The sequence below is a fragment of the Scyliorhinus canicula genome, chromosome 18 (assembly GCF_902713615.1).
Source record: "Scyliorhinus canicula chromosome 18, sScyCan1.1, whole genome shotgun sequence".
Taxonomy (NCBI): Eukaryota; Metazoa; Chordata; class Chondrichthyes; order Carcharhiniformes; family Scyliorhinidae; genus Scyliorhinus; species Scyliorhinus canicula.
Window position 1 is genome coordinate 54,959,650 of NC_052163.1, and position 25,917 is coordinate 54,985,566.

At 45.4% G+C, this 25,917-nt stretch overlaps 1 protein-coding gene across 3 annotated transcripts in view; it reads left to right on the forward strand.

Annotated features, from left to right (window-relative positions):
* gas7b (growth arrest-specific 7b) overlaps positions 1-25,917 on the forward strand; it is a 489,810-nt gene that overhangs the window by 208,035 nt on the left and 255,858 nt on the right. For all 3 annotated transcript variants that reach the window (XM_038777399.1, XM_038777398.1, XM_038777400.1), the window contains exon 2: positions 3,061-3,181. In XM_038777399.1, coding sequence (XP_038633327.1) covers positions 3,061-3,181 — 121 coding nt within the window. The remainder of the gene's footprint in view (positions 1-3,060; positions 3,182-25,917) is intronic.

The window sequence follows — 25,917 nt, forward strand, 5'->3', positions numbered from 1 at the left end:
TGCCCGGGGGGAGAATCGGGCCCGGTAGTGGCCGTGAAGGCTGCCGTGGGTCACAGACTGTCCCACGGCAGCCTTTACGATTCTCCGCATTTGCGGAGAATCTCGCCCCAATTCCTTAGCGTTGGCAAATCTGGTTGACAGATTCCTCTGGAATGTGAATATAAAACAGAAAATTCAATGAAATGCTTTTCCAAGTTAGTTGGGAGAAAGGTTTATTAGAATAGTAAGATCTAATCAGAACAGATGACTGCTACAAGGCATTCATGGTCTACTTCCAACTATTCAGAAATAACTTAATTTGGGAGTAAGATGTAGCAAGTTTGTATATTGATAAATCGGAACAGCAAGTTTCTATATTGATAAATTGGGATCATGTGTCATGCGGTCATGCCGATATGTCTTGCAGGAGCGTGTCAATTGATAACTACACCAAAACAAATTTAAGAACTTTCAATTGTATAATAACACTAATATTTGATAGTAACTCATAAAGAAAGAGTGGCATTTATACCATGGGCACTGCCAGGGTCCAGACTCAGTACCAGGGTGGGGTGGGGGTGGTCTTGCCAGGTAGGGGGAGGCTGCTGGGGGTCTTTCCAAGGTTGGGTGGGGGAAGAGGAGGGTCAATGCACTGGGTTAGGCCTGAAAGGAGACGGGGGGGGGGGCGCGATTGAGGCCGCCGGACAAAATGGTGCCCTGATCTGCGAGGAGCCTTTTCTGCTGGCGAGCAGTGCAGGGTCTCAGCGGAGAGAATTTCCCAAGGCCAGAAAAATGGCCCTCGGTTGGAGAGCGAGATGTTTCTTGCCGCTGCAGCCACCGAGAAATACCCCGATAAATGTCCGCTGAATCTCACACTAAGTGTCATTTCAGGCAGGGAAATTGGTGAGAATCCCGCCTCCTGTCCCGGCATGATTTCCATTGCATTCCAGACACACTTAAGTCATTTTTTTGGACTTTGGCGAGATTCTGCCTAGAATCAGATGCGCAAGGTTTAAAGACACCGGCCAAGCCCTTGTCTCTCCTGGGAATAGTGGGAGGTGCGCTGCACTAACCTGGGGCTGGGGGGGGGGGGGGGGGGGGGGAGATCGTCCACAATGTATTTTAGTCTCTGAATATCTGTGTATTATAGCGAATGAAATATTTTTGAAGTCTAATCATTGTTATAATATGTGAAACTCAGGACCACCTTGCACACAGCAAATTGTCACAGCAATGTGATTTTGACCAGAATCATTGAATAATATAATGCAGAAGAGGCCCTTTGGCCCATTGAGTCTGCATCGATGCATGAAAAATATCTGACTTGTCTACCTTATCCCATTTGCCAGCACTTGGCCCAAAGCTTTGAATGTTATGACATGCCAAGTGCTTATCCAGGTACTTTTTAAAGGATGTGAGGCAACCCCTATACCACCCTACTAGGCAGTGCATTCCAGACCATCGTCAACCCATGGGTAAAACAGTTTTTCTTCAAATCCCCCTGAAACCTCCAGCCCCTCACCCTGAACTTGTGTCCCCTCGTAACTGAACCTTCAACCAGGGGAACAGGTCCTCTCTATCCACCCTGTTCATGCCCCTCATAATCCTGTACACCTCGATTAGGATGCCCCTCAGTTTTCTCTGCTCCAACGAAAACCCAAGTCTATTTAACATTTCTGCACACACTACTCCAGCTGTTGCCTCACCAAAGTCCTGTACAACTCCCAACATGACGTTGCTTTTGTAATCTATGCTTTGATAAATAAAGGCACGTGTCCCATAAACCTTTTTCATCAACCTGCCCTTCTGCTTTCCGAGACCTATGGGCAAACACTCCAAGGTTCCTTTATTCCTTTGAACTTCCCAGTGTCAGGCCATTCATTGAATACTACTTCCTTGTCACATTACTCCTTCCAAAGTGTATCATCTCTTGCTTTTCAGGGTTAAATTCCATCTGCCACTTTTCTGCCCATTTTACCATCCTGTCTATATCTTCCCATAACTCAAGACACTCGACCTCACTGTTAACTACCCGATCAGTCTTTGTGATGTTACTTGGAAGGTAAATATTGTCCAGGAATATAGCGCGAACACCATTGCTCTTCTCTGAAAAGGCTTGTGTTTAAATAGCAAATTATACATTATTAGGCTATCCCAAATAATGTATTTCTTGAAGTGTAGTCGCTGTACATGTTCATTTGTAGAATATAAATTTATGACATGACAACTGAGGAGACTCGAATGGTGAACACAAATAATTCTGACTGAAACAATTGATATGGCTCAGGCAGCATAACAGAGGATTGCTAGACAGTAACATCAAAGCCATCACTTAGAATGATGGAGCACAAGCAAAGATCAGAAAAAAATGTAGTCACTGATACCCACTTGGCAAAGTCAGATCTTTTTTTCTTTGTTTGCTTACAAAATATTTGGTGATTAATCAATACAAAACTAGTTTAGTGTCCCATACTGCATTAAGGAATTGAGAGAGGTTTACAGGATGGTTGGAGAGGTTGGGACTGCCCTCCTTGGAGAGAAGAAAGCTAAGAGGGGATTTGTTAGAGATGCTCAAAATCATGAGGGGGCTAGTCAGAGTTGAATCTGTTCCCACCTGCAAAAGGACCAAGAATGAGTGGGCACAGGTTTAAAATGATTTGGAAAAGAACAAATGTGATGTGAGGAAACACATTTTCGCACCAGTGGCTTGGGTCTGGAATGCACTGGTGGAGACAGGTCCAGTTGACGCATTAGATGATTACTTGAATAGAAACAGTGTGCAGGGATATGGGGAAAAGAGCAGTGCAGACACAATGGGCCGAATGGCCTCTCTCTGCACTGTAACAATTCGGTGATTCTTCGAATATTGTAACTGTTAAACTTACTTTGGTGTAAGTTCCACTAACCTTCAACTATGAGCACACTTGGGTCTTCAATGAGATTTTACATGTGCATGGACATAGGATCAGGTGGCATTACTGGATTTTGACAAATTTAATTAGCTTACTATGCAGGAATCTATGCATTGCTTAGGCACAACAGTCTTGGAAATAATTGCATATTTGTGCTTGTCTTTGACAGAAACCTGCATCAGTAAGTCCACAGACCATTGAGGAAATGTCTCACACTCCTCTGCCACAGGGTTGGCAATGCTACATGTCACCACAGGGTCGGAAGTACTATGTCAATACTTACACAAATGGTAAGTCCCTTGAATGATGCATTGGTCGTAGGAACAGAAGATGTTTTAGGAACTGGAAAGGCCGAGGCCTAATAGATTCATCCTGTTTACAGAATTTAGCATGTTGGTCTGGGGTATGATCTTCGCTATGGACCTATAGGTTGAAACATAAGAAGTCCCATATTAAAATCACAGGCAAGCCCTTGTTTTGACAAAACATAGGAGCAGAGGTAGGTGACTTGGCCCATCACGTCTGCTCTGCAATTCAATGAAATCATGGCTAATCTAATGATAATCCACAAATCCACTTTCCTGCCATATCCCCATAACACTTGATTCCCTTTTCGATTAAAAATCTGTCTATCTCAGCCTCAAATGTATTAAACGACCCAGACTCTACAGCCCTCTAAGGTAAAGGAATTCCAGATTCACTAACCTCTGACAGAAGAAATTCCTCTTCACCTCTGTCTTAAATGGGTGACCCCTTACTCTTGGATTACGCCCTCTGGTTCTAGACTCTCCCACAGGAGGAAACATCCTCTCAGCATCTACACTGTCAAGCTCCCTGACAATCCTATATGTTTCATAAAGGTCACCTTTCATTCTTCCAAACTCCAATGAGTATAGGCCCAATCCACTCAACTCGCCGCGTAAAAAAAAACCCACCATAGCCAAACTCAATCTAGTGAACCTTCTCTGGACTGTCTCTATTGCCAGTATATCTTTCCTTAGATAAAGGGACAAAAACTGTTCATAGTGTTATTGTGCCTTGTATATTTTTATACTCCATTCCCTTTGAAATAAATGCCAACATTCCGTTTGCCTTCCTAATTACCTGCTGAACTTGCATGCTAGCTTTTTGTGATTTATGCACGAGCATCCCCAAATCCCTCTGTGCTGCAATTTTCTCCTGTCTTTCTCTATTTAAATAATATTTAGCTCCTTTATTCTTCCTACCAAAGTGCATAACTTTACATTTTCCTCCATTATATTCCATCTGCCAAGTTTTTGCCCACTCACCTAACCTGTATATGTCCCTCTGTAGACTCTTTGTGTCACCCTCACCACTTGCCTTCCCACCTTGCCATAGGGCAGCATGGTAGCACAAGTGACTAGCACTGTGGCTTCACAGCGCCAGGGTCTCAGCTTCGCTTCCCCGCTGGGTCACAGAGCGGAGTCTGCACATTCTCCCTGTGTCTGCGTGGGTTTCCTCCCGGTGCTCCGGTTTCCTTCCACAATCAAAAGACGTGCAGGTTACGTGGATTGGCCATGCTAAATTGCCCTTAGTGTCCAAAAAAAGGTTAGGAGGGGTTATTGGGTTACGGGGATAGGGTGGAAGTGAGGGCTAAAGTGGGTCGGTGCAGACTCGATGTGCCGAATAGCCTCCTTCTGCATTGTATGTTCTATTTTCTATTACCGTGTGATCTGAAAATTTGGCAATTTGAACTTCCCTCACCAAGTCATTAATGTATATTGTGAATAATTGTGGCCCCAAAGGGTTTCTGTCATGCAGTGGTTATTGCATTTGCCTAACAGATGAAAAGATCCGCAGCTCAAACCTGGCAGAAATATTGAATCCTCTGGCCACAAAGGAGTGGAAGCTGGGCCATAACCAGAACTGAGCTAGATAGATTTTTGATCTACAAGGGAGTCAAAACTTATGGGGACCATGCAGGGAAGTGCTGTTGAGGTCACAATTAGAGCTGCTGTGATCTTATTGAATGGCGGAGCTGGGCTTGAGGGGCTGAATGGCCTACTCCTGCTCCTATTTTTTTTACATCTTTATGTAATTCTGAATGGCTGAATAAACACATCTAATCATCCCTCCAATCCATTTGCCCTTCCCACTTAAGTGGTTGTCCTGATAATCTGTTTGAAAATTCCATTACTTTTTGTGATGAAAGAAATGTTTCACTTGCCATCTTATTCCCGTAGCTTGTGATAATAATCATTGTTTATGGATTTTCATCAGAATCATCTCGCACTAAAGAAGTGCCATACAATAGTCAGCAAATCTTCCTCGCTAGGCAATGACCCCGTCCAGCAATGAGCAAATTATTACAGAATGCCTCTGACAACAAGCTTGTGCGGATTTGTGGCAAGCATCCATTTGGATCGTTTTCTTCAAATTTATTCTCTCCCCCCTCCCACCTCCAAATTTTTTATTTAATCCAATCCAGCTGGTGTTAGCCCTCAACTTGGACCTGATTGGTATCCAAATAGCAGGTAGCGGAGAGAAGTTGAATATGTTCCTACTCTTTGCTTCTTCTTTCATTCTTGTGCAAACACTTTGACTGCATTGATTTAGATCATTTTCTTCCTTTTAAAATTATATTTCAAAACTCAATGATATTTCATAGACCAATGCAATGGAAAGTGTGCACATTTGATTAGCATCTCGAGAAATCTGCCCCAGAAATGATTGTGTTAGAAAAGTCCATATGTTGAACTGCTAACGGGGAATGTTTGGATGGGTTGTGTGAAAACTATCCTCAAATATAGATTTTGTAAAAAATTAAATGTTGTTGAAGATCTCCTGGACCAAACAACCTCCTCTAATGCTGTGAAATTATGATCCTACAAAATATGATGCAAGCACAATATTTTTGTTCAGTAGCTTGAATGCTCTTCTGGGCCCTGGAATGCGCACCAACTTGTCACTTGCTGCAAATAATTGTGTGTGATATATTAACAGTGGCTTCATTTAGTCTTTTATCTGGCCTTGTCTTGGCTAAGTTTCAGGAAAGAAGAGTTCTTTCTCTTTGATTTCAATGAAAGGAAACACTTAAGTCTCCAGATCACAAAGGTTACATATCATAATCTTGTTGTTGGGTCTGTTTTGAAAGGTTATTGTATAATATTACAATATAGTTGTACCTACCCTTTTTTTCCATAGTGGACAGGCAGGTCATGTGACTATCAACTCTTCACTGTTTTCAGTTTAATTATTAATCTTGACCCTGCCTTTTAATTCAATGACAATTCTTAAAGATCAAATTTGTGACGAACACCATGGTTACTTTCCGTGTGTGTTTTTTCTGATGCATAACTGCGATCGCTCAGCTCTACATTGCTAATTGTTCCTCTTGCACTTGGTTCTAGATCCTGGCTTGTATCCAGCCTGATGACAATGCTTCAACGGGCCTTTGTTTCTTTGAATTGCTCCATTTGTTAGATGCAGTCAGCTGTTAATGGTACTGCTGTACCGCCATCACCTCTGAAGCTAAGCACACAAACAATTCTGGCCCTTTGCCTTGAAAGATGCTGATGCTTTTATTTTGTTTGCTCTTTTGTTCTTTTCCAAACACTGGCAGCCTGTGATCCAGTGATTATAATTCTCCGAGAAAGTGGTCCCTTCTCCATTTTCCATTGGGTAATTCTAGTCCTTTGCAATAACATTACATTCAGTCAACCAGTCAGCTGTGTAGAAGGGACCCTGCAGAGAAATTCTACCAGGAAACATGCTGTGGAATTAAAATATTATTTTCTGTGGAGCTCTCTGTATCTTATTTTACCTAAAGATAACTGCATAGCTTTTTTGAGTACTGTGCTGGTAATTCTAAACTGAATAATATGGCTTATGAATTGTGAAGTGCTGGTTTTTCAAGGGATTCCGACAACCTGGTGAATTATGATGGCATGTTTTACATTGGATTGGATTGGATTTGTTTATTGTCACGTGTACCGAGGTACAGTGAAAAGTATTTTTCTGCGAGCAGCTGAAAAGAAAGTGCTGAAAAGAAAAGGAAATAAAAGAAATACATAATAGGGCAACACAAGGTACACAATGTAACTACGTAGCACCAGCATCGGGTGAAGTACACAGTGATATAGTGTCAATGAGGTCAGTCAACAAGAGGGTCATTTAGGAGTCTGGTCACAATGGGGAAGAAGCTGTTTTTGAGTCTGTTCATGCGTGTTCTCAGACTTCTGTATCTCCTGCCTGATGGAAGAAGTTGGAAGAGTGAGTAAGCCGGGTGGGAGGGGTCTTTGATTATGCTGCCCGCTTTCCCCAGGCAACGGGAGGTGTAGGTGGAGTCAATGGATGGGAGGCAGGTATGTGTGATGGACTGGGCTGTGTTCACAACTCTGTGAAGTTTCTTGCGGTCCTGGGCCGAGCAGTTGCCATATCAGGCTGTGATGCAGCCAGATAGAATGCTTTCTATGGTGCATCTGTAAAACCTGCTAAGAGTTAATGTGGACATGCCAAACTTTCTTAGTTTCCTGAGGAAGTATAGGCGCTGTTGTGCTTTCTTGGTGGTAACGTTGACGTGGGTGGACCAGGACAGATTTTTGGTGATGTGTACCCCATGGAATTTAAAACTGCTAACCATGTCCACCTCGGCCCCATTGATGCAGACAGGGCTTTGCTTCCTGAAGTCAATGACCAGCTCTTTAGTTTTGCTGGCATTGAGGGAGAGATTGTTGTCGCTACACCACTCCACTAGGTTCTCTATCTATCTCCTCTATTCTGACTCATCGCTATTCGAGATCCGGACCACTATTGTTGTATCGTCAGCAAACTTGTAGACGGAGTTGGAACCAAATTTTGCCACGCAGACATGTGTGTACAGGGAGTAGAGTAGGGGGCTAAGCATGCATCCTTACGGGGCCCCGGTATTGAGGTGTTTATTCTTACTGATTGTGGTCTGTGGGTCAAAAAGTCGAGAATCCAGTTGCAGAGTGAGGAGCCAAGTCCTAGGTTTTGCAGCTTTTGATATGAGCTTGGCTGGGATTATGGTGTTGAAGGCGGAGCTGTAGTCAATAAATAGGAGTCTGATGTAGGAGTCCTTGTTGTCGAAATGCTCTAGGGATGAGTGTAGGGCCAGGGAAATGGCATCTGCTGTGGACCGGTTGCGGCAGTATACAAATTGCAGTGGATCAAGGCATTCTGGGAGTATGGAGATGATGCGCTTCATGACCAACCTCTCGAAGCACTTCATTACGACTGAAGTCAGGGCCACCGGACGGTAGTCATTGAGGCATGTTGCCTGGTACTACTTTGGCACCGGTATGATGGTGGCCTTCTTGAAGCAGGTGGGGACCTCGGAGTGGAGTAGGGACAGGTTAAAGATGTCCACAAACACATCTGCCAGCTGGTCCGCACAGGCTCTGAGTGCACGACCAGGGATCCCGTCCGGGCCCGTCGCCTTCCGAGGGTTCACTTTCAGGAAGGACGATCTGACTTCGGAAGCTGTGATGGTGGGTATGGGTGAGTTATGGGCTGCTGGGGCACTCAACAGCAGATTGTTGGTTTCCTGCTCAAACCGAGCATAGAATGCATTGAGTTCATCGGGTGTGCTGCTGCCGGAGATGCTGCTTTGCTTCGCTTTGTAGCCCGTTATGTTGTTTAGGCCTTGCCACGACCGCCAGGAATCTGTCTGTGACTCTAGCTTGGTCTGATATTCTTTCTTGGCATCTCGGATGGCTTTGAGGAGGTCTTCCCTGGATTTCTTGTATAGGTCATCTGACTTGAATGCCTCAGACCTGTCCTTCAGTCGGGAGTCAATCTCATGATTGAGCCATGGTTTCCGGTTGGGGAACGTACGTACTGCTTTCTTTGGCATGCAGTCATCCACACATTTGCTGCTGAAGTCTGTGACGGTGGTGGCAAACTCATTTAAGTTGGTCATAGTGTTCTAAATATGAACCAGTCCACTGTCTCTATTAGGAGCTCTTCTGTTTCCTCGGACCACCACTGCACAACCTTCTTAGCTGGATTCTCCCGCTTGTGTTTCTGCTTGTATGCTGGGAGAAGGAGCACAGTCTAATGGTCTGATTTCCCAAAGTGTGGTTGGGGGATGGAACGGTAGGCGCCCTTGATTTTTGAGTAGCAGTGGTCAAGAGTGTTCACTTTCAAGAGTTGTCGCCCCTGGTGGGCCAGGTGATGTGCTGGTGGAATTTTGGCAGTACACTCTTGAGGTTGGCCTTGTTGAAGTCCTCAGCCACGATGAGCAATGCCTCTGGGTGTTCTGTTTCATAATTATTCATAACTGTGTACAGTTCACCTAACGTCTTCTTCGTTTCTGCCTGGGGCGGGATGTCGACTGCTGTGATAATGGCTGAAGTGAACTCACATGGAAGATAGTATAGGCGGCACTTCATGGTCAGGTATTCCAGGTCCGGGTAGCAGTAGGTAACCAAAGTCGCCAGATCCAAGCGCCAGGAGGAGTTGATGAGGAGGCATACACCTCCACCCTTTGCTTTGCCAAACTGTGCCAGAGGAAGTGGTTCCACAATCTGATGGTGCTCCTGATTTGTCTTGTTAACATTGCGATATGGAGTCAAAGCAGCACTGAAGTGGCTGTGCAAGAATGAGGTTTGTGCATGGCTAACCCTTCGAAAGTCACAACTTTCAGTTTATGCTCGTGGGCCTAACAGACTGTGTTTGGGAGAAAATCCCCATGAGCCAGTAAATCCAAAAAAAACATGAGTTGTTTATCTGTGCAGACAAGGACTGAAGCTCACACAAATAGTAACCAGTGGATGTTTCTGAATGCAGGGAATACAAATAACCTCAGGCAATATTCTGGGTTTCTGAAGACATGTACGCTGGGATCAGGGGTAGTGTATTGAGATGGATCAAAAACTGGTTGGCAGACAGGAAACAAAAGTAGGAATTAACGTGTCTTTTTCAAATTCGCAGGCAGTGACCAGTGCAGTACTGCAGGGATCAGTGCTGGGAATCTCAGCTATTCACAATATATATTAATGATTTAGATGAGGGAACAAAATGTTATATCCACAAATTTGCTGGTGATGCAAAGTTAGGTGGGAGGGTGTGCTGTGAGGAGGATGCAGAGATACTTCAGTGTGATTTTGACAGGTTGACTGAGTGAACAAGTGAATGACGGATAAACTGGGATAAATGTGAGGTTATCTACTTCAGTAGCAAAAACAGAAGGCAGGCTATTATCTGAATGGCCATAAATTAGGAGAGGGGAATGTGCAATGAGACCTGGGTGTCCTCGTACACCAGTCGCTGAAAGTAAGCATGCAGGTACAGCAGGCAGTAAAGAAGGCAAATGATGTGCTGGCCTTCATTGCGAGAGGATTCACATACAGGACCAGGGAAGTCTTGCTGCAATTATACAGTGCTTTGGTGAGGCCATACCTGGAATATTGTGTACAGTTGTGGTCTCCTTGTTTTAGGAAGGGGTGTTCTTGCTCTAGTGGGAGTACAGTGAAGATTTACCAGACTGATTGTCTTTGCTGTCTTTGCTGTCACTAGAGTTCAGAAGAATGAGAGGGGATCTCTTTGAACCTGTACAATTCTAACAGGACTAGACAGAGTAGATGCAAGAAGGATCTTCCGATGGTGGGTCACATCTGAGGATAGGGGGAAATCATTATAGGTTTAAGGTGAGAGGAGATGGATACAAAAGAGACCAGAGGGGAAATTTCTTCACAAACAGGGTGGTGAGCATCTGGAATGGGCTGCCAGAAGCAGTGGTAGAGGCGGGTACTATTTTGTCCTTTATAAAGCAGTTATACATTTACATAGGCAGCATGGGTATAGAAGGATATTGACTGACTGAACATACAGTGCAGAAGTAGGCCATTCGGCCCATCGAGTCTGCACCAACCCACTTAATCCCTCACTTCCACCCTATCCCCATAACACTAGAACACCTCCTAACCTTTTTGGACACTAAGGGCAATTTAGCATGGCCAATCCACCTAACCACCCAATTGATTGATATTTATTGTCATATGCACCGAAGTACAGTGAAAAGTATTTTTCTGCGGCCAAGGGAACATACACAGTACGTACATAGTAGACAAAAGAATAAGAATAATCAACAGACAATGGAACATCAACAAATAGTGATTGGTTACAGTGCGAAGCAAGGGCCAAACGAGCAGCACAGGGCATCGTGAATAGTGTTCTTACAGGGAATAGATCAGTTCAAGAGAGAGTATGGAGTCTTGCTGCGTCGTGCGAGGTTCGGAGGATCCTCAAACCCGTAAGCAAATGTATGGGCCAAATGCAGGCAAGTAGGACTAGCTTAGTGATAGAAACTTGGCGGCATGGCCAAGCTGGGCCGAAGGGCCTGTTTCCATGCTGTAAATATCTATGAGACTAAAACATTCGGAGCTGGATGCTCCTGTTTTTCTGGTACGGCGCTCCCCTGCCGGCAGTGGGATGTTCCATCCCGGGTTTTTCATAGTGGCACCCCAATGCCGTTGGGAAATCCGCGGGCATGAGTGCGCTGCTGGCGAAGCGGAGGATACCTCTAACAGAGAATTCGGCCCCGTATGTCTTAGAGAAGCAGTTAGATATAGCACTTGGGTGAAGGGGATCAAAGGATATGGGGGATAGGTGGGATTAGGCTTTTGAGCTAGATGATCAGCCATGATCATAATGAATAGTGGAGCAGGCTCAAATGGCCGAATAGCCTCTTCCTGCTCCTGTTTTCTGTTTCTTGTTTATAGCATAAATATGCATTAACAGCAGCAAGATAAAGGAAATAAAACCTAAAGCACAATAAACAAAACATTTCTCTCTATTGTGCCTTAGAAATGGGCACCATCAGAGCATGAGTTTGAAACATTTAGTTAAAACATGATTAATTCCTGGTTGATCTCCCATTTAACTTACTTACGTTTTGGGTGGCACAGCAGTTAGCACTGCTACCTCACAGCTCCAGGGACCCGGGTTCAATTCCGGACATAGGTGACTATCTATGTGGAGTTTGCACTCCTTCCCAGTGTCTCTGTGGGTTTCCTCCAGGAGCTCCAGTTACCTCCCACAGTCAGACAATGTGCAGGTTAGTTGGATTGGCCATGATAAATTGCCCATTGGTGTCCAAACGTTTAGGTTACGAGGATAGGGTGGAGGCGTAGGGGGCTCTTTCCAAGGGCCGGTGCAGACATGATAGGCTGAATGGCCTTCTGCACAGTAGGGATTCTGTTTTGTGTTGGGTTTGGGGCAAGCATTGAACAAAGCAAGGATGAGCTGCATTTAAATATTGAAATGGAGGGTGAGGACATCTAAGCATGTCCTAGCAAGTCCAGCATAATCAATATTGAAAGACTCAGTACCAAGGACTGTTCTACGCATGGAGGTTCACAGCAATATCATGATTTTCGGTCTCCAGACCATATTTATTTTTCCTGCTAGTCCGTAAAATAATAATAATAATCTTTATTGTCACAAGTAGGCTTACATTAACACTGCAATGCAGTTACTGCGAAAAGCCTGTGAGCCTTTGTCCTAAATGTTCTTAAAAACAATCATTACTGTAACCATTGAGAGTGCCCTGCTTGAGTAGTTGCCATGGAGAGGGGGAGGAGATATCTGAGAATATTGAGTCATGTTGCACAATAGATATTTTTCCCCCTGTCCATACCCCCATTTACCTGCAGACTGGAACTGAAAACTAGAATTTGTTTGTGAGGCAATTATTGCAATGAAACATGGGATAAAGGACGCTATGGCACCACTGGTGTTCAACCCAGACTGATTTTGGGATCTTTCTTTGACCGCACACACATCACGTTTATTTTTTAAAATAAATTTAGAGTACCCAATTCCTTCCCCCCCCCCCAGTAAAGGGACAATTTAGCATGTCTAATTCACCTCGGGCGGGATTCTCTCAGCCCGGGGCCGGGCCGGAGAATCCCCACGACCGGCGCGAATCACACCACACCGCCCCGATGCTGGCACACGATTCTCTACAGAGTGGAGAATCAGCCCCATTGGCGCTGGCATGGTTGGCGAGTGGCCCCCCTGTCAATTCTCGCCTGGGATGGGCCGAGCGGCCGTCATAAAAAAAACCAAGTCCCGGCGGCGCCGTTCACACCTGCTCTCAGCCGGCGGGACCACGGCGTGGAAGGGTCCGGGGATGGCTTGTGGGGCGGGGGGGGGGGGCCTCTGATGTGGCCTGGCCCGCGATCGGGGCCCACCGATTGGCGGGCTGGCCTCTCGGCTGGGGTCCTTCTTTCTTTTGCACCGACCCCTGTAGCCCTGCGCCATGTTGCGTCGGGGCCGGTGCAGAGAAGGGAGCCACTGCGCATGCCTGCGTGGCCGCCGGTGCCACTGCACATGCGCATGTTGCTGCTGGAGCCACTGCGCATGCGCGGACCCCGGGGCACCCAGTTCACGACAGGATCAGCAGCTGGAGCGACGTGGATCGCTCCAGTACCGTGCTGGCCCCCTGTTGGGGCCAGAATTGCTGATCCTGAGACTGTGTTGATGCTGTTGAGAAACGTGACGGCGTTTCCGACGGCGTCAATACTTAGCCTCAAGATCACAGAATCCTGCCCATTTTTTGGGTTGTGTGGATGAAACCCACACAGACCGGATGAGAATGTGACATGGACAGTGATCTGGGGCCGGGATCGAACCCAGGTCCTTGGCACTTTGAGGCAGCGGTACTAACCATTATACCGCTGTGCTGCCTCCCCCACAAATCACATTCCAACACACTTTTAGTAGCAATGCTCTTTCTTTCATCTGACCCAGAGGAAGGGGCCTTTCTGAAAGCACTAGAATTTATCTCTTCTGAGCAACCAAAGAGCAAAATATTCTTAACTGGCTACAACTGCCAAACTGCTGCTCTAACAGCAGAATCTGGTACACCTACCAGGCAAGGATATTGGGAGGAACTGTTTTCGCAGAGCCCAGGTCATGCCTTCTGTTGCAAGGCCATTCACATTTACAATGCTCGAAAAAGATGGTACTGCTATCACAGTATTGGTTAACTGGGTCTCAAGTCTGTTCTCATCATCCCGTGGGCATGCTGTAATGTTGATGAGGACAGCAAACAGTGCAACTCAGCAACCATCAAACAGAAGCTTCAGAGCTGGGAAGTACCACTCCTTACCTCCAGATTCATATCAATACTTCAGGTTTACTTTCCCTTTCTTTCATACCTTTCACTTCTTTGCTTTATCTCCCTTTAAACTTGCGACTCACGTAAGGCGATACGAGGGCAATGACCTAAAACTTGGTTTTAAGGAGTGTCTTAAAGGAGGAAAGAGAGGTAGAAAAGTTTAGGGAGGGAATTCCAGATCTTTGCACCAAGGGAACCGAAGACACTGCCACAATGGTTGGAGAAATATAACTTGGATATTCTCAATAAACAAGAATTATATTTGTGTATATATAAAAGCAAAAAAAAAAATAATTGAACCGAATAAGTGCATGGGGGGACATTGCAATGTCCCACTTGGTGGGGCACTGCAATGGAAATTAAAACATCATAAGCTTGATGAACAAAAACAAACATAATTTTTAGGGGTGACAATGCACCCCAGCTCCCGCTGTGCCCACCATCCATGGAACGCCTGTCATGTGGGTGGACACCCAGCCATGAACATAGCCATGGAAGTGGGGCACAAAGTTGGGTCAGAAGACCAGAATGAGAGGAGCACGGTTCTGAGGCTTTTGGGCCTGCAGCAGATGAGTGATATAGAACGATGAGGCCATGGAGGGACTTTTGTACAAGAAAGAGATTTTTAAAATTGAGGCATTGGTTAACGGGGAGTCAGTGTTGGACAGTGCAAATGGGTGATGGGTGAACACGGTTTTCTGTGAATAATGACATGGGCAGTAGAGGTTTTGATGACCGTAAGTTGATGGCGGGTAGAATGTTGAAGGCCGGCCAGTGTGTACTGGAATAGCCAAGTCCAGAATAGCAACGGGATGATGAGATATTTGGTAGCAGATTAGTTGAGGCACAGCAAGTGTCTAGCGATGTTATGGAATTGGAGCTAGGTGGTTTCAGCGATGGCATGAATATGTGATTGGAAGCTGATCTTTGGGTGAAATACAATGCCAATGTTGCAGTCTGGATCAGTCTCGGGCAGTTGCCAGGGGGAGGGATGGAGTCGGTGGATAGAGGGCAGATCTTGCGGCAGCAGCCAAAGACAATGGTTTTGGTCTTCCTGATATTTACTTGTGAGGAGCTTGTCACCTAGCACTGGATGTGTTATGGCAGTCTGATCATTTAGCATCAGTGAAGTGTTTGAGATGGGTAATGGTGAGGTGGAGTTGGGAGGCACAAACAGATGCTGTGTTTTCATATGATACTGAGGGGCAGCATGTAGATGAAAAATAGGTGAGTGTATTGGATAGAGGTAATGATGTGGGAGCAGGAAGATAAGTAATTAAAGGTGACACTCTCTGGCTACAATTAAAATTATTGAGAACCAGGTGAGTGCAGTCCCAGTTAACTAACTGGACAACAGTGGAAAGGGAATGGAGGGGATGTTGCGGTCAACTGTGTCAAAGCCTGCAGATGGGTTAAGAAAGATGAGGAGGGCCAGTTTACCTGTTCTCTAGGAACTAATCTTTCATGCTTGGGGGTGTGGTAACCCTGGTCAACAACTGCACCAGGGACTGCAAATTAATTATCAAATGCCTTGGGCCCCAGCAAATGCCTATTCAAGCAAGAATTACCCCAGTTCTTGGCCATTTCGATCTGACTTGCAGCACTGTGCCCTGTACTTAAAATAATGAGAAGGTCAAATTGTACAATGAGATTTTATTAAATAAATTATAACCCTCTGACTGTACATGGTTTGAGCTGGAAGCTGAGTCTTTTATTTCTTAGCCATTATTCTCTGCTATGAGTCTAAGAAGCACTGTGCTACAGCTGAGCAAAAGGTGCATTTTGAATCTTCAGCGAGAATTCCTATTTTTTCAACTGTTTAATATTTCAGAGATGAACCCTTCAAACCCAATTGCAACAATATACTGGAAGAGGTGTCAATATCAGTAATTAATCATAGTCATGTCCATCAGGTCTTTTCAATTCCTCATACTCTTCATCTCACATATACAGAAAAAAGTCCTGACCCCTGCAAACCTTGACATCAATGATTATTCCAAGTGTGAAATGTAAGTTCTGTAATTAATGACACTTGTACATTTTTGTACAACTATAATATGTGTAGATCAGTGAATCCCTTGTGCAGGCATTCAAAAAAACCTGTTCTTGCCTTCTTTCATTGGAGAAAGAGATGCTGTACATCTCGCTGTTGCTGGAATACTACCCCTAACACAAAACTTGATGAGTAGATTTACCTCCGATAGACGTGCCAGTGTCATCATCCAGCCAGAACGAGAGTGTTCTGTTTAGAATGTAAGTTCTGAAAGCAGCCAATAAGTGAAATTATCTTTCAAGAAACTTATTTTATGAAGTTATTTGACAGATGTTCTGGGTTTTTGAAGCCAACACAATCATGAATTACAAAGTGAATAAAGATGTTAATGAGCAATAATTGGCAGAGCAAGGAGTTCTTCAGCACTGATGTAAATATTTAAAACTCATGAATACTTTGCTGCGGCAGATGAAAGGCTCTGCATCAGAGCCCTGATTTTCTGAGGCTTTCTTGGTGGCGCAAAGTCTCACTGGGAATGGGATGGGTTGAAAAATCAGGCTTGAATTGCAATGAGTGCAATTTCCCAAAGCATAGTTCAGGGCAGCAAAGAAAATGATGATACCGGAAAGCACAAATTCATTTTCATTTAGAATTACGCCCCACACCAAATTTTCTAACTTCAAACGAGAGTCGTTCCTGTGTGTCTTGAGGATAAAATGCTTCTCTGCTCCACTTGGTCACTTAAACCTAGTTTAATGTAACAGTTATTTGAGTTTTCAGGTTTTGTTACCTTTTGGTTTATGTGTCAATTGGTTTTCGTGCATTGTCCATCTTTTCTTTAACCAATGGTCAAAGGGTTTGATTTTACCTGGCAATTGCCTTCATTCCTAATTGGTTGTTGCTGCCATACAATGCGGTGAGGAACTCTGAAAGGAAGGCAAGTAACTGAAAGACCAACAAATACAGGGTCAACATTACCTGGGGTAGATATTGTCGACCTATTGCTACCTCATGCCTTTTTATTTAAACTTACCCCACTTGCTTAGACGAGGCAGAAGGAACTTAGGTCCTGGTTTACATATAGACAAGTGTGGCTCTGAAAACACAATGGCTGTGATTCTCCCATTTGAAGATTAACTCCTCCCGCCAGTGGGAAAGTCAGAGTGTTTCCAGCTTAATCTAGGAGTAATGCAGATGTGCCATTCATTGGTACTTCAAAAGTTTTATTCCCAGGTTAGGGGTTTTCACTGGACCTGAGAATTTCTCTGACCGCTCTTGCGCCCCGATCGCAGAACACTGTAGCAGCCCCCCACCTGGATTGCTGGCAAAGCCCCCCCACCTTCAATTGCTGTCAAGGCCCCCCAGTCCCCCCCCCCCCTTTCAGGCCCCACCCTTGGCAGTGCTAACCTGGCATCTTGCACGCTGAGGGAGTAAGAGAATGAGTATCATAGAACATACAGTGCAGAAGGAGGCCATTTGGCCCATCGAGTTTGCACCGACCCTCTTGATGGCCAATCCACCTAAGCACCCAATTGATTGATATTTATTGTCATATGCACCGAAGTACAGTGAAAAGTATTTTTCTGCGGCCAAGGGAACGTACACCGTACATACATAGTAGACAAAAGAATAAGAATAATCGACAGACAATGGTATATCAACAAATAGTGATTGGTTACAGTGCGAAGCAAGGGCCAAACGAGCAGCATAGGGCATCGTGAATAGTGTTCTTACAGGGAACAGATCAGTCCAAGGGAGAGTATGGAGTCGTGCCGCATCGTGCGAGGTTCGGAGGATCTTCAAACCTGTAAGAAAACATATGTAACCTGGTCGTGTTATTCTCATTTGTGTGAGGACTGTTGGAAAGTTTGAGAAGGGGAATGGGACCTTTTAATATGAACGTCTGTCAGCAAAGCCCTTTTGAAGCATTGTTATACTTCATTTGCAATGCTGATGAAAGGCCAATTATGACGACTTTATCTTTTTCTCCATTCACCATTCATCTATCGGAATATATTTTCTGGAAACAATCTGTTTGACTTCAATCTATTCCCAGTTTGAAAGCTCAACGATGATGATGTTGATGGGAAATTCCTGTTGGAAGCACTTCCTGCACAAGATAAGACTGACTTGCTGGAGTAACTTCCTCTTCTTTTTCTTTTGAAGAGTTAATTAGATGGATTAGGTTTTGCAATTCTTGGCAAATGGGTTTGAATCAAGATGGGGCCAGACTGTTGTAGTGGACATGGGAATTAGGTGACAGGTTAGTTTCTGGGTTCCCGACAGGAAGCAGAAGCTTTCCATCATTTTGGTCGAGGCAAGGTGTCAGTTGAGTCAGGGATGGATCTGCTGGCAATTTGAGGCTGGGTTGAGTGGGAACAGAGGTAATACTGTGGAAATGTGGGTCACACCTTGACTTGATTCGGCTGCCCTTGCAGTGGTTTCCATTTGGACAGTACCTTCTGAAAGGACAAATTGAATACGCAGGCTGTTCACAGTTTGGTGGGCAGATGGTGCCAAGGAACTCGGATAGGGCGGGAAAGTGAGAATTTGCTATTCGGCTTATCCTTGGATGGAGTAGACCTCATCTCCTCTACTGAAGCTCACCAGTGTGACTTGTGTGGGCGGCAAAGTAGCACAGTGTTTCACAGTAGCACTGTTGCTTCACAGCTCAAGGGTCCAAAGTTCGATTCCTGGCTTGGGTCACTGTCTGTGCGGTGTCTGCATGTTCTTCCCTTGTCTGAGTGGGTTTCCTCCGTGTGCTCCAGTTTCCTCCCACAAGTCCAGAAAAACATGGTGTTAGGTAATTTGGACATTCTGAATTCTCCCTCTGTGTACCCGAACAGGCGCCGGAGTGTTGCGACTCTGGGCTTTTCACAGTAACTGAATTTCAGTGTTAATGTAAGCCTACTTGTTACAATAAAGATTATTATTATTTTATTATTATAAGCCAACCTTCTACACACAAAATGCACCCAACACTGCCTTCACTAATCTTGAGCAAATCTGCATTAGTCATCCCCCGCCAGCTCACTCTTGTCCTGCCTGAAGAGAAGCCATCTGGGGGCACCACACGGCGCAGTGGTTAGTACTGGGACTGTGGCACTGAGGACCCGGGTTTGAATCCAGGCCCTGGGTCACTGTCCACGTGAAGTTTGCATATTCTCCCTGTGTCTGCGTGGGTTTCACTCCCACAACCCAAAGATGTGCAGGTTAGGTGGATTGGCCACGCTAAATTGCCCCTTAATTGGAAAATAAATATTTGGGTACTCTAAATTTATAAACAAAAAAAATAAAAATCACCTGGCTGGGAACAGAGGCAGCATTCCCTCATGTAAGCCATTGGCATCAATCTTTTTGGTTGCCAGTCTCTGTTCTAACCCAATTCAGCCCACAAAAAATTCTGCCCCGGTTAACAGCAGCGAATGTTTGCTGTACCAAAACCACTACCCGGTTCATAAAGTCATTGAACACTTTTCGTCTTCACATAGGCCATGCCAGACAAACACGGGGCAGGATTCTCCCGCATTTGGCGGGATGGCCCAAGAGCGGCACGAACCACTCGGGCGTCGGGCTGCACGGAAGTTGCAGAATCCTATGCACTTCTGGGGCTAGGCCGGTGCCGATAGGGTTGTCGCTGCGCCAACCGGCGGCGAAGGGTGCCGCGGGTCGGCACAATTTGTTGCATGCGCAGGGCTGCCGGCGTGTTTCCTGTGTATGCACAGAACTGCCGGCGTGTTTCCTGTGTATGCACAGAACTGCCGGCGTGTTTCCTGTGTATGCACATAACTGCCGGCGTGTTTCCTGCGCATGCGCAGGGGGTTTCTTCTCCGCACCGGCCATGGCGGAGACTGACAGAGGCTGGCACGGAGGGAAAGATTACCCCCACGGCTCAGGCCTGCCCACAGATCGGTGGGCTCCAATTGGCGGGCCAGGCCACCGTGGCCCCCCCGGGGCTGGATCCCCCGTGTGCCACCCCCCCCCCCCCCCGCCGCCCTTCAAGCCATGTCCCGTTGGGATGGACTTTGCCCAGTTCACGCCAGCGGGACTGGCCGAAAACGGATGGCCACTCGGCCCATCGGGGACCTGAGAATTGCCAGGGGGGCCCGCTGTCAACGGTCCCTGACCGGCGCGATCCCCGCCGGAGAATTTGGCAGCCGGTGTTGGAGTGGCGGGGCGGGATTCACGCCGCCCCCCCCGGCGATTGTCCGCCCCGGCGGAGGGTCGGAGAATCCCGTCCAGGGAGTTCACCAGCTTCTCAAAGAGACCAAGTAAACTGAGTAGAACTATTCATTAGAATTGAAGTTTTCATGGCGCCGGGGACCGGGTTTCGATCCTGGCCCCTGGGCACTCTAAACATTTATTTTTTTAAAAGGAATTGAAGCATTAGATTTTCTGATTTTTTCAATGCACAGAATGGGTAATTGTAATTTTGGACATGTTGCTCGTTTTACTGGAGTGTGATTAGCACGCCTCCGTTTAAAGGCCGTGTGCTTAACACTACTATGGCTCTGTGTATGTAATTATGCTCAGGAGTCGCCAGGTGCTGTATTTAGACACCGTCACAAGTATATCAAGGTCAGGTTCAAAGTAATAAATCTGTACACCGATTAGTAAGTCCAAACGATTGATATTTATTATAACAAAAATAATAAATACACATGCATACGCTAAAGAGACTAACTTACTTCTAATACTAAACAACTAAAATACTTATCTAGACAGGAACAGGCAAGGTCAGGGGACAAGGCCTTCGTCCCGTTCTTGGTCTGCAACTCTCAGATTCTTAAAGTTGTCAGGATCTAGCAAGGTCTGGATCACGTAGCGATCGTTGTATTGGCACTTACAGTTCGATGGCTGATGGCTCAACGGCTGGTGTTGGAACTGGAGTCAGGATGCGATGTAGCAGCAAAGCAGAGCCAGAGCAAAAGCAGACCGAACCATGTGCGGGGTCTATTCTTATAGGTCCCAGAAGTCCGTGCCCCCTTGGGGCAGTCCTTTTACCTGCCATGTATCGATTGGGCCTTTCCCAATCGATATCTTCTAAACCCCCTAATCTGAGGGTCGTTCCTCGATGGGTGGGGCGGTCCCTATGGTTCTTTGTGTTGGTTACTGTGGTGCCGTTCTGTCTGGGCGTCTACGCAAAAGTATCCATTGATACTTAAATGTTTCTATTGTGCGGGGTCTGGATCTAGATCACCTCATTACTATGTAGATCTGTTGCCATTTGCACCTTTGGCTGAAACTCTGCACCTGGCCAAAAACTGGTTTCTGTATGTGCAGAATGCAAATTAGTCTTTTGCAAACTGCTTGTCCTCACTAAGACTGTTTTTCCCTGCAGCCTTAGCAGTTCTCCATTTTGTAGCCCAGTGTGCATCTTAGATGGCTACAGACATTAGTGTAAAATGGATGATTCTTGAATTAGCTGCTAATCGTATACCATGCTCAATGTTCCATTGAAGGCAAAATGTCTGGCCTTTCATTGTGTAAAACAATCTGATGGTGCTATTCGAAGAGGAACATGGAATGTCTCCTCATAGCCTGGTCAATAATTATCCCTCAACCATCACCACTAGAATGACTAGATTGAACTTTTCAGGAGGACAGATGGTAGGTAGAGATAAATAATTTTCACAGGTTTGGAAGCCGAGGTCGAGGAGGAGTAGTCTAAAAATTAAATCCAGACCTTTCAGGAGGAAATCAGGAAATGCTTCGATACACAAAATACTGATGGGCGTTTGGAACTCTGTTCTGCAAATAGCAATTGAGGCTAGATCACTTTTTAAATTTTAAAATTAAGATTGATAGATCTTTGTCAGCCAATTTGAGGGGCCTCACGGTAGCATGGTGGTTAGCATCAATGCTTCACAGCTCCAGGGTCCCAGGTTCGATTCCTGGCTGGGTCACTGTCTGTGTGGAGTCTGCACGTCCTCCCCGTGTGTGCGTGGGTTTCCTCCGGGTGCTCCGGTTTCCTCCCACAGTCCAAAGATGTGCGGGTTAGGTGGATTGGCCATGCTAAATTGCCCATAGTGTAAGGTTAATGGGGGGATTGTTGGGTTATGGGTATACGGGTTACGTGGGTTTAAGTAGGGTGATCATTGTTTGGCACAACATCGAGGGCCGAAGGGCCTGTTCTGTGCTGTACTGTTCTATCTTCTATGTAAATGTATGAAAGGGATATGTGGCAAAGGCAAGTAGATAGAATTGGGTCACAGACCAGCCATGATCTCATTAAATGGTGGAACAGGCTCGAGGGGCTTTTTATATTCTGTACCTGAACACATTATCTAGTCACTTATCTTTGCTGGGACTTTATGGACCAGATTTACATGAGTCGTGTTCCCATCCACCTCTGGTGGTGGCTTCCTGTGAAATCCCACATCCTCCTCCCTCTCACCTGGGCCATAGGTGGAGATGATTAAAATAGCCGAGATTTCAATCCGACAGTTGCTGTGGGCCTCCCCTCTCTTTCATCCTCACCCGCCCTACCCCCACTCAGCCCCTGCACAATGCAGTAATACCCAAAGTTAAAGGCAATGCCTTACTGCAAATGCTTGTTTCAGCATTGCTTCCTGCCTTTGATGAATTGCACTTGCCTGTGTTCACTATGCTTCTTGTCTCCATGTTTTTCTTCTCTTTGCTGGCCGCTTACTCTGGGTGAAAGGCAATTTGTCTCTGTATGCGTGACTAGCAACTTCAAAAGGATGAATTCCTTTTGATCGCTGAGCCCCAGCTTGTTTGTATTATTATGGTGGGCAAAATATCAGGGAGAAAGGAACCGAGTGGAAGGTGCGGGTTCCTGAAACTGAGGACCACCGTCCCAGAAAAGTGTGAGCAATCATCCAAATTACAGCTTTAACATTTCTTCATAGAAAAATGAGACAGGATTGTTGCTGCATTGTTGATAACATTGCTGCTGCAGTCATTGAAGGGCAGTCATTGCTGCAGTCAATGAAGGGCTTTGTAATCACTTTTACAACGCAAGAAATACAGCAGCCAATTTACAGACAATAAGGTGCCATAAGAACAATATACTGATGATCATATTTTTTAAAAATGTGATTTTGGCTGTGGTTTTTTTTAACACCTCCCTAACCCAGGGATTCACTTTGGTAGAGATTAAGGAAAAGAGCTGAACTGGCTCCACTGGTCTGTGTGGTTGTTTCACAACGTACAGGACACTTGACATCAATGGCTTTGGTCTTTTCAAACTTGCGATAAGTTAACTCTATGTCCGCAATAAAATATCTCGCAAAACATCTTGAAAGTCCACGGCAATCTTAAAATATTCAACCAGAAGAGGTCAAACAGCAAATGGCAAAGCTCATGCCAATTGACTGTTTAACATTTGAAAAACTATGATAATGATCTGAATCATATTCACAAAAGGCTTGCCAGAAATTAACATTTGATATATATTGATGGGACTTTGCAGTTACCCGTACTGACTATTATAGCTTTGGACTCTATTGGGGACTGCAAGTGAATTGGGAGAGGAGGTTGAAAGTTTGGCGAGAACTGTGGCAAAATTTATTTTTGCTCACAATTCTCAATAGTGGGACACTAGTTAATGCAGTTACGCAACGTTTAAATTGTGATCCCTGGGTATTGCCTGTCACCTAATTTTACTTGGGGTGTAAAATTAGCTGCAATGTCCCTTATCAAAGTTGACACCCAGTGCAGTACTGAGGGAGTGATACACTCTAGGAGGTGCTGTCTTTCAGATAAGATGTTAAACCAGTGATCTGCAATCTTGGCTAGTGAGTGGGCCGCATGAGTGGCTTTCCTTCATCTCAGTGGGCCACAAGATTGAAATCAGGCTGGTTCAAAAGCCCTATGAGTAAGATGAAATAGATTTAATGTATGGCAAAAATGTCAAGTTATAGAAAATGCTTAATCATTCATACATCAATAGAACTGTTGTCAACTCCAAATGGTGAAAACAAAGTGAGGGACAGGCCTGCACAGCAGTGGAGGGAATCACAATGGATGATGTATCGGAGATTGGGCCACAAACGGTGTGAAACCCATTGCGAGTCTCCCAACCCGCCCTACTGACTCCGACAAGATTACCGACGGTCCTGAGGTTCCAGCTCAGATCCAACGGGAACATGCCACATGGTGGTCCTTAACCCTAATTTGAATATCATTTATATGCAGGATGACGATTCACCTGTCTCCTGGGATGCTCCAACCCTCTCAGCTGGGAGTGCCACTGGCGTACATTGGTGCAAATCCTGAGAAATGGGGAACTGGCAGCTTACAGTCCGAGGGGTGGCAAGGGGGTGATTGCCTTCCCTACAATTGCCTCCATGATGCCGAGGGAGGTCATTCATGGCAAGTGGGAGTCAGGCGGACTTGTGTTGGGCTGAAGGAGTCTTTTGCAGCAACTGCGGATCAGGGGGGTCTTTCCTGGGATGTGGGGACTTTTGGCTGTTCTTCCCGTCTGCAACTTTTAAACCATCTGTTTGCATGCCAAGTTCAAAGATCTCTGAAATGAAGGTAAAAGTATTCCCTTTAACGAGAAAACCTTTGAAGTGCTTTTTTCACAGTCAATTTTATTGCCCTTTAACTTTTTCTAGCCTGTTTGTATGCCTAGACGACTAAACACTTTGAACTGCATTGTTTACATTCAGTTTCCCAGACCATTGCCTTTTACAAGCTTGTACTTAAGAGCTAATGGGCCCATGTAAAGCTATATAATTAAATAAGAACATTTTAATCCTCCCTTTGAAAGTGCCTGGGCCTGTCAATCAAAAAGCACTTAAAAAGCAATTTCAGGTAATATTTTTGCCATCATCTCACAGATCTTTGAACTTGGCATTCTGACAGATAGTTTAAAGGGTTTAAGGGAGGAAGAGGAAACACTTTAACTTTATTATCGGATACGGAAACTTTTTGAAGAGTTTAAAGGCTGCACAAGGGAAGACCAGCCAAATTAACCCCATCCCAGGAAAGGGCCCCCTGACCCCCACTTGCTGTGAAAGACCCACCCCTTGGCACATTGGAGGCAATTGTAGAGAGAGTACTTACCCTCTTGCTGCCCCTTTGAATGCAGGATGTCAGCTTGGCATTGCCAAAGGATGGGGCCTGAATAGGAGAATTTGGGAGGGGGGGGGGGGGGAACAGAGGCTACTGAGGAGAGTATTAGGGGGTGCCTTGCCAGCAATTGGGGCAGTGTCCGATGCTGATGTCCCGTAGAATGGCACAAAAATCCCGATCCTGTGTAAAACAAAATGTTCTAAGTGCCAATCAATGACGCGTCGGGTTTGCTCCTAGTGCACCAGTGGGAATCACTGGTTTTCCCGCTGGTGGGAGCAATCTGGCAACCCTGCGTGAGGTTAATGGTCAACTAAACTCATGGACCTTATTCAGTACCCTGGTGGGCTGCATGTAGCCCATGAGCTGTGCATTGTCCACCACTGCCTTAAACTGATGCCCTATCTACTTGCCTGGGTGGATGTAAACAATTCCATTGCACCTCCTATTTGGATTCATGCAGCGCTTGGCACAACTACTGTTGGGGGCTGGCTGAAACACATGGCATGGTCGAATAGCCTGTTAATACTTGTTAACTCCTTCCTAATCCTGCTGATCCTGTATTTCTGCACATATGGTCGTGTTTGCTAAATTGGACTCTGGGAGTGGTCCTGTAGTAGACTTTTTTTTTAATCAAAAAGATTAATTTCAACAGACTGTTATTGATGAAAAGTTACATTATTAATTTGTGTTTTGGTTTAATGCTGTACCTGTGAATCATCTTGAAAGGAATTCCTCAGAGTCACTGACCTGCATTTTCTGTTGTATTGAATAGGGGCAGTGATGCAAACCAATTTAAATGTCAGTTTGCACCCTGTAGATAAAGGTTACAATGTGTTCACTGCAAATAACAACTGTTGCATTGTTAAGAATTCCAGTTTATAAAT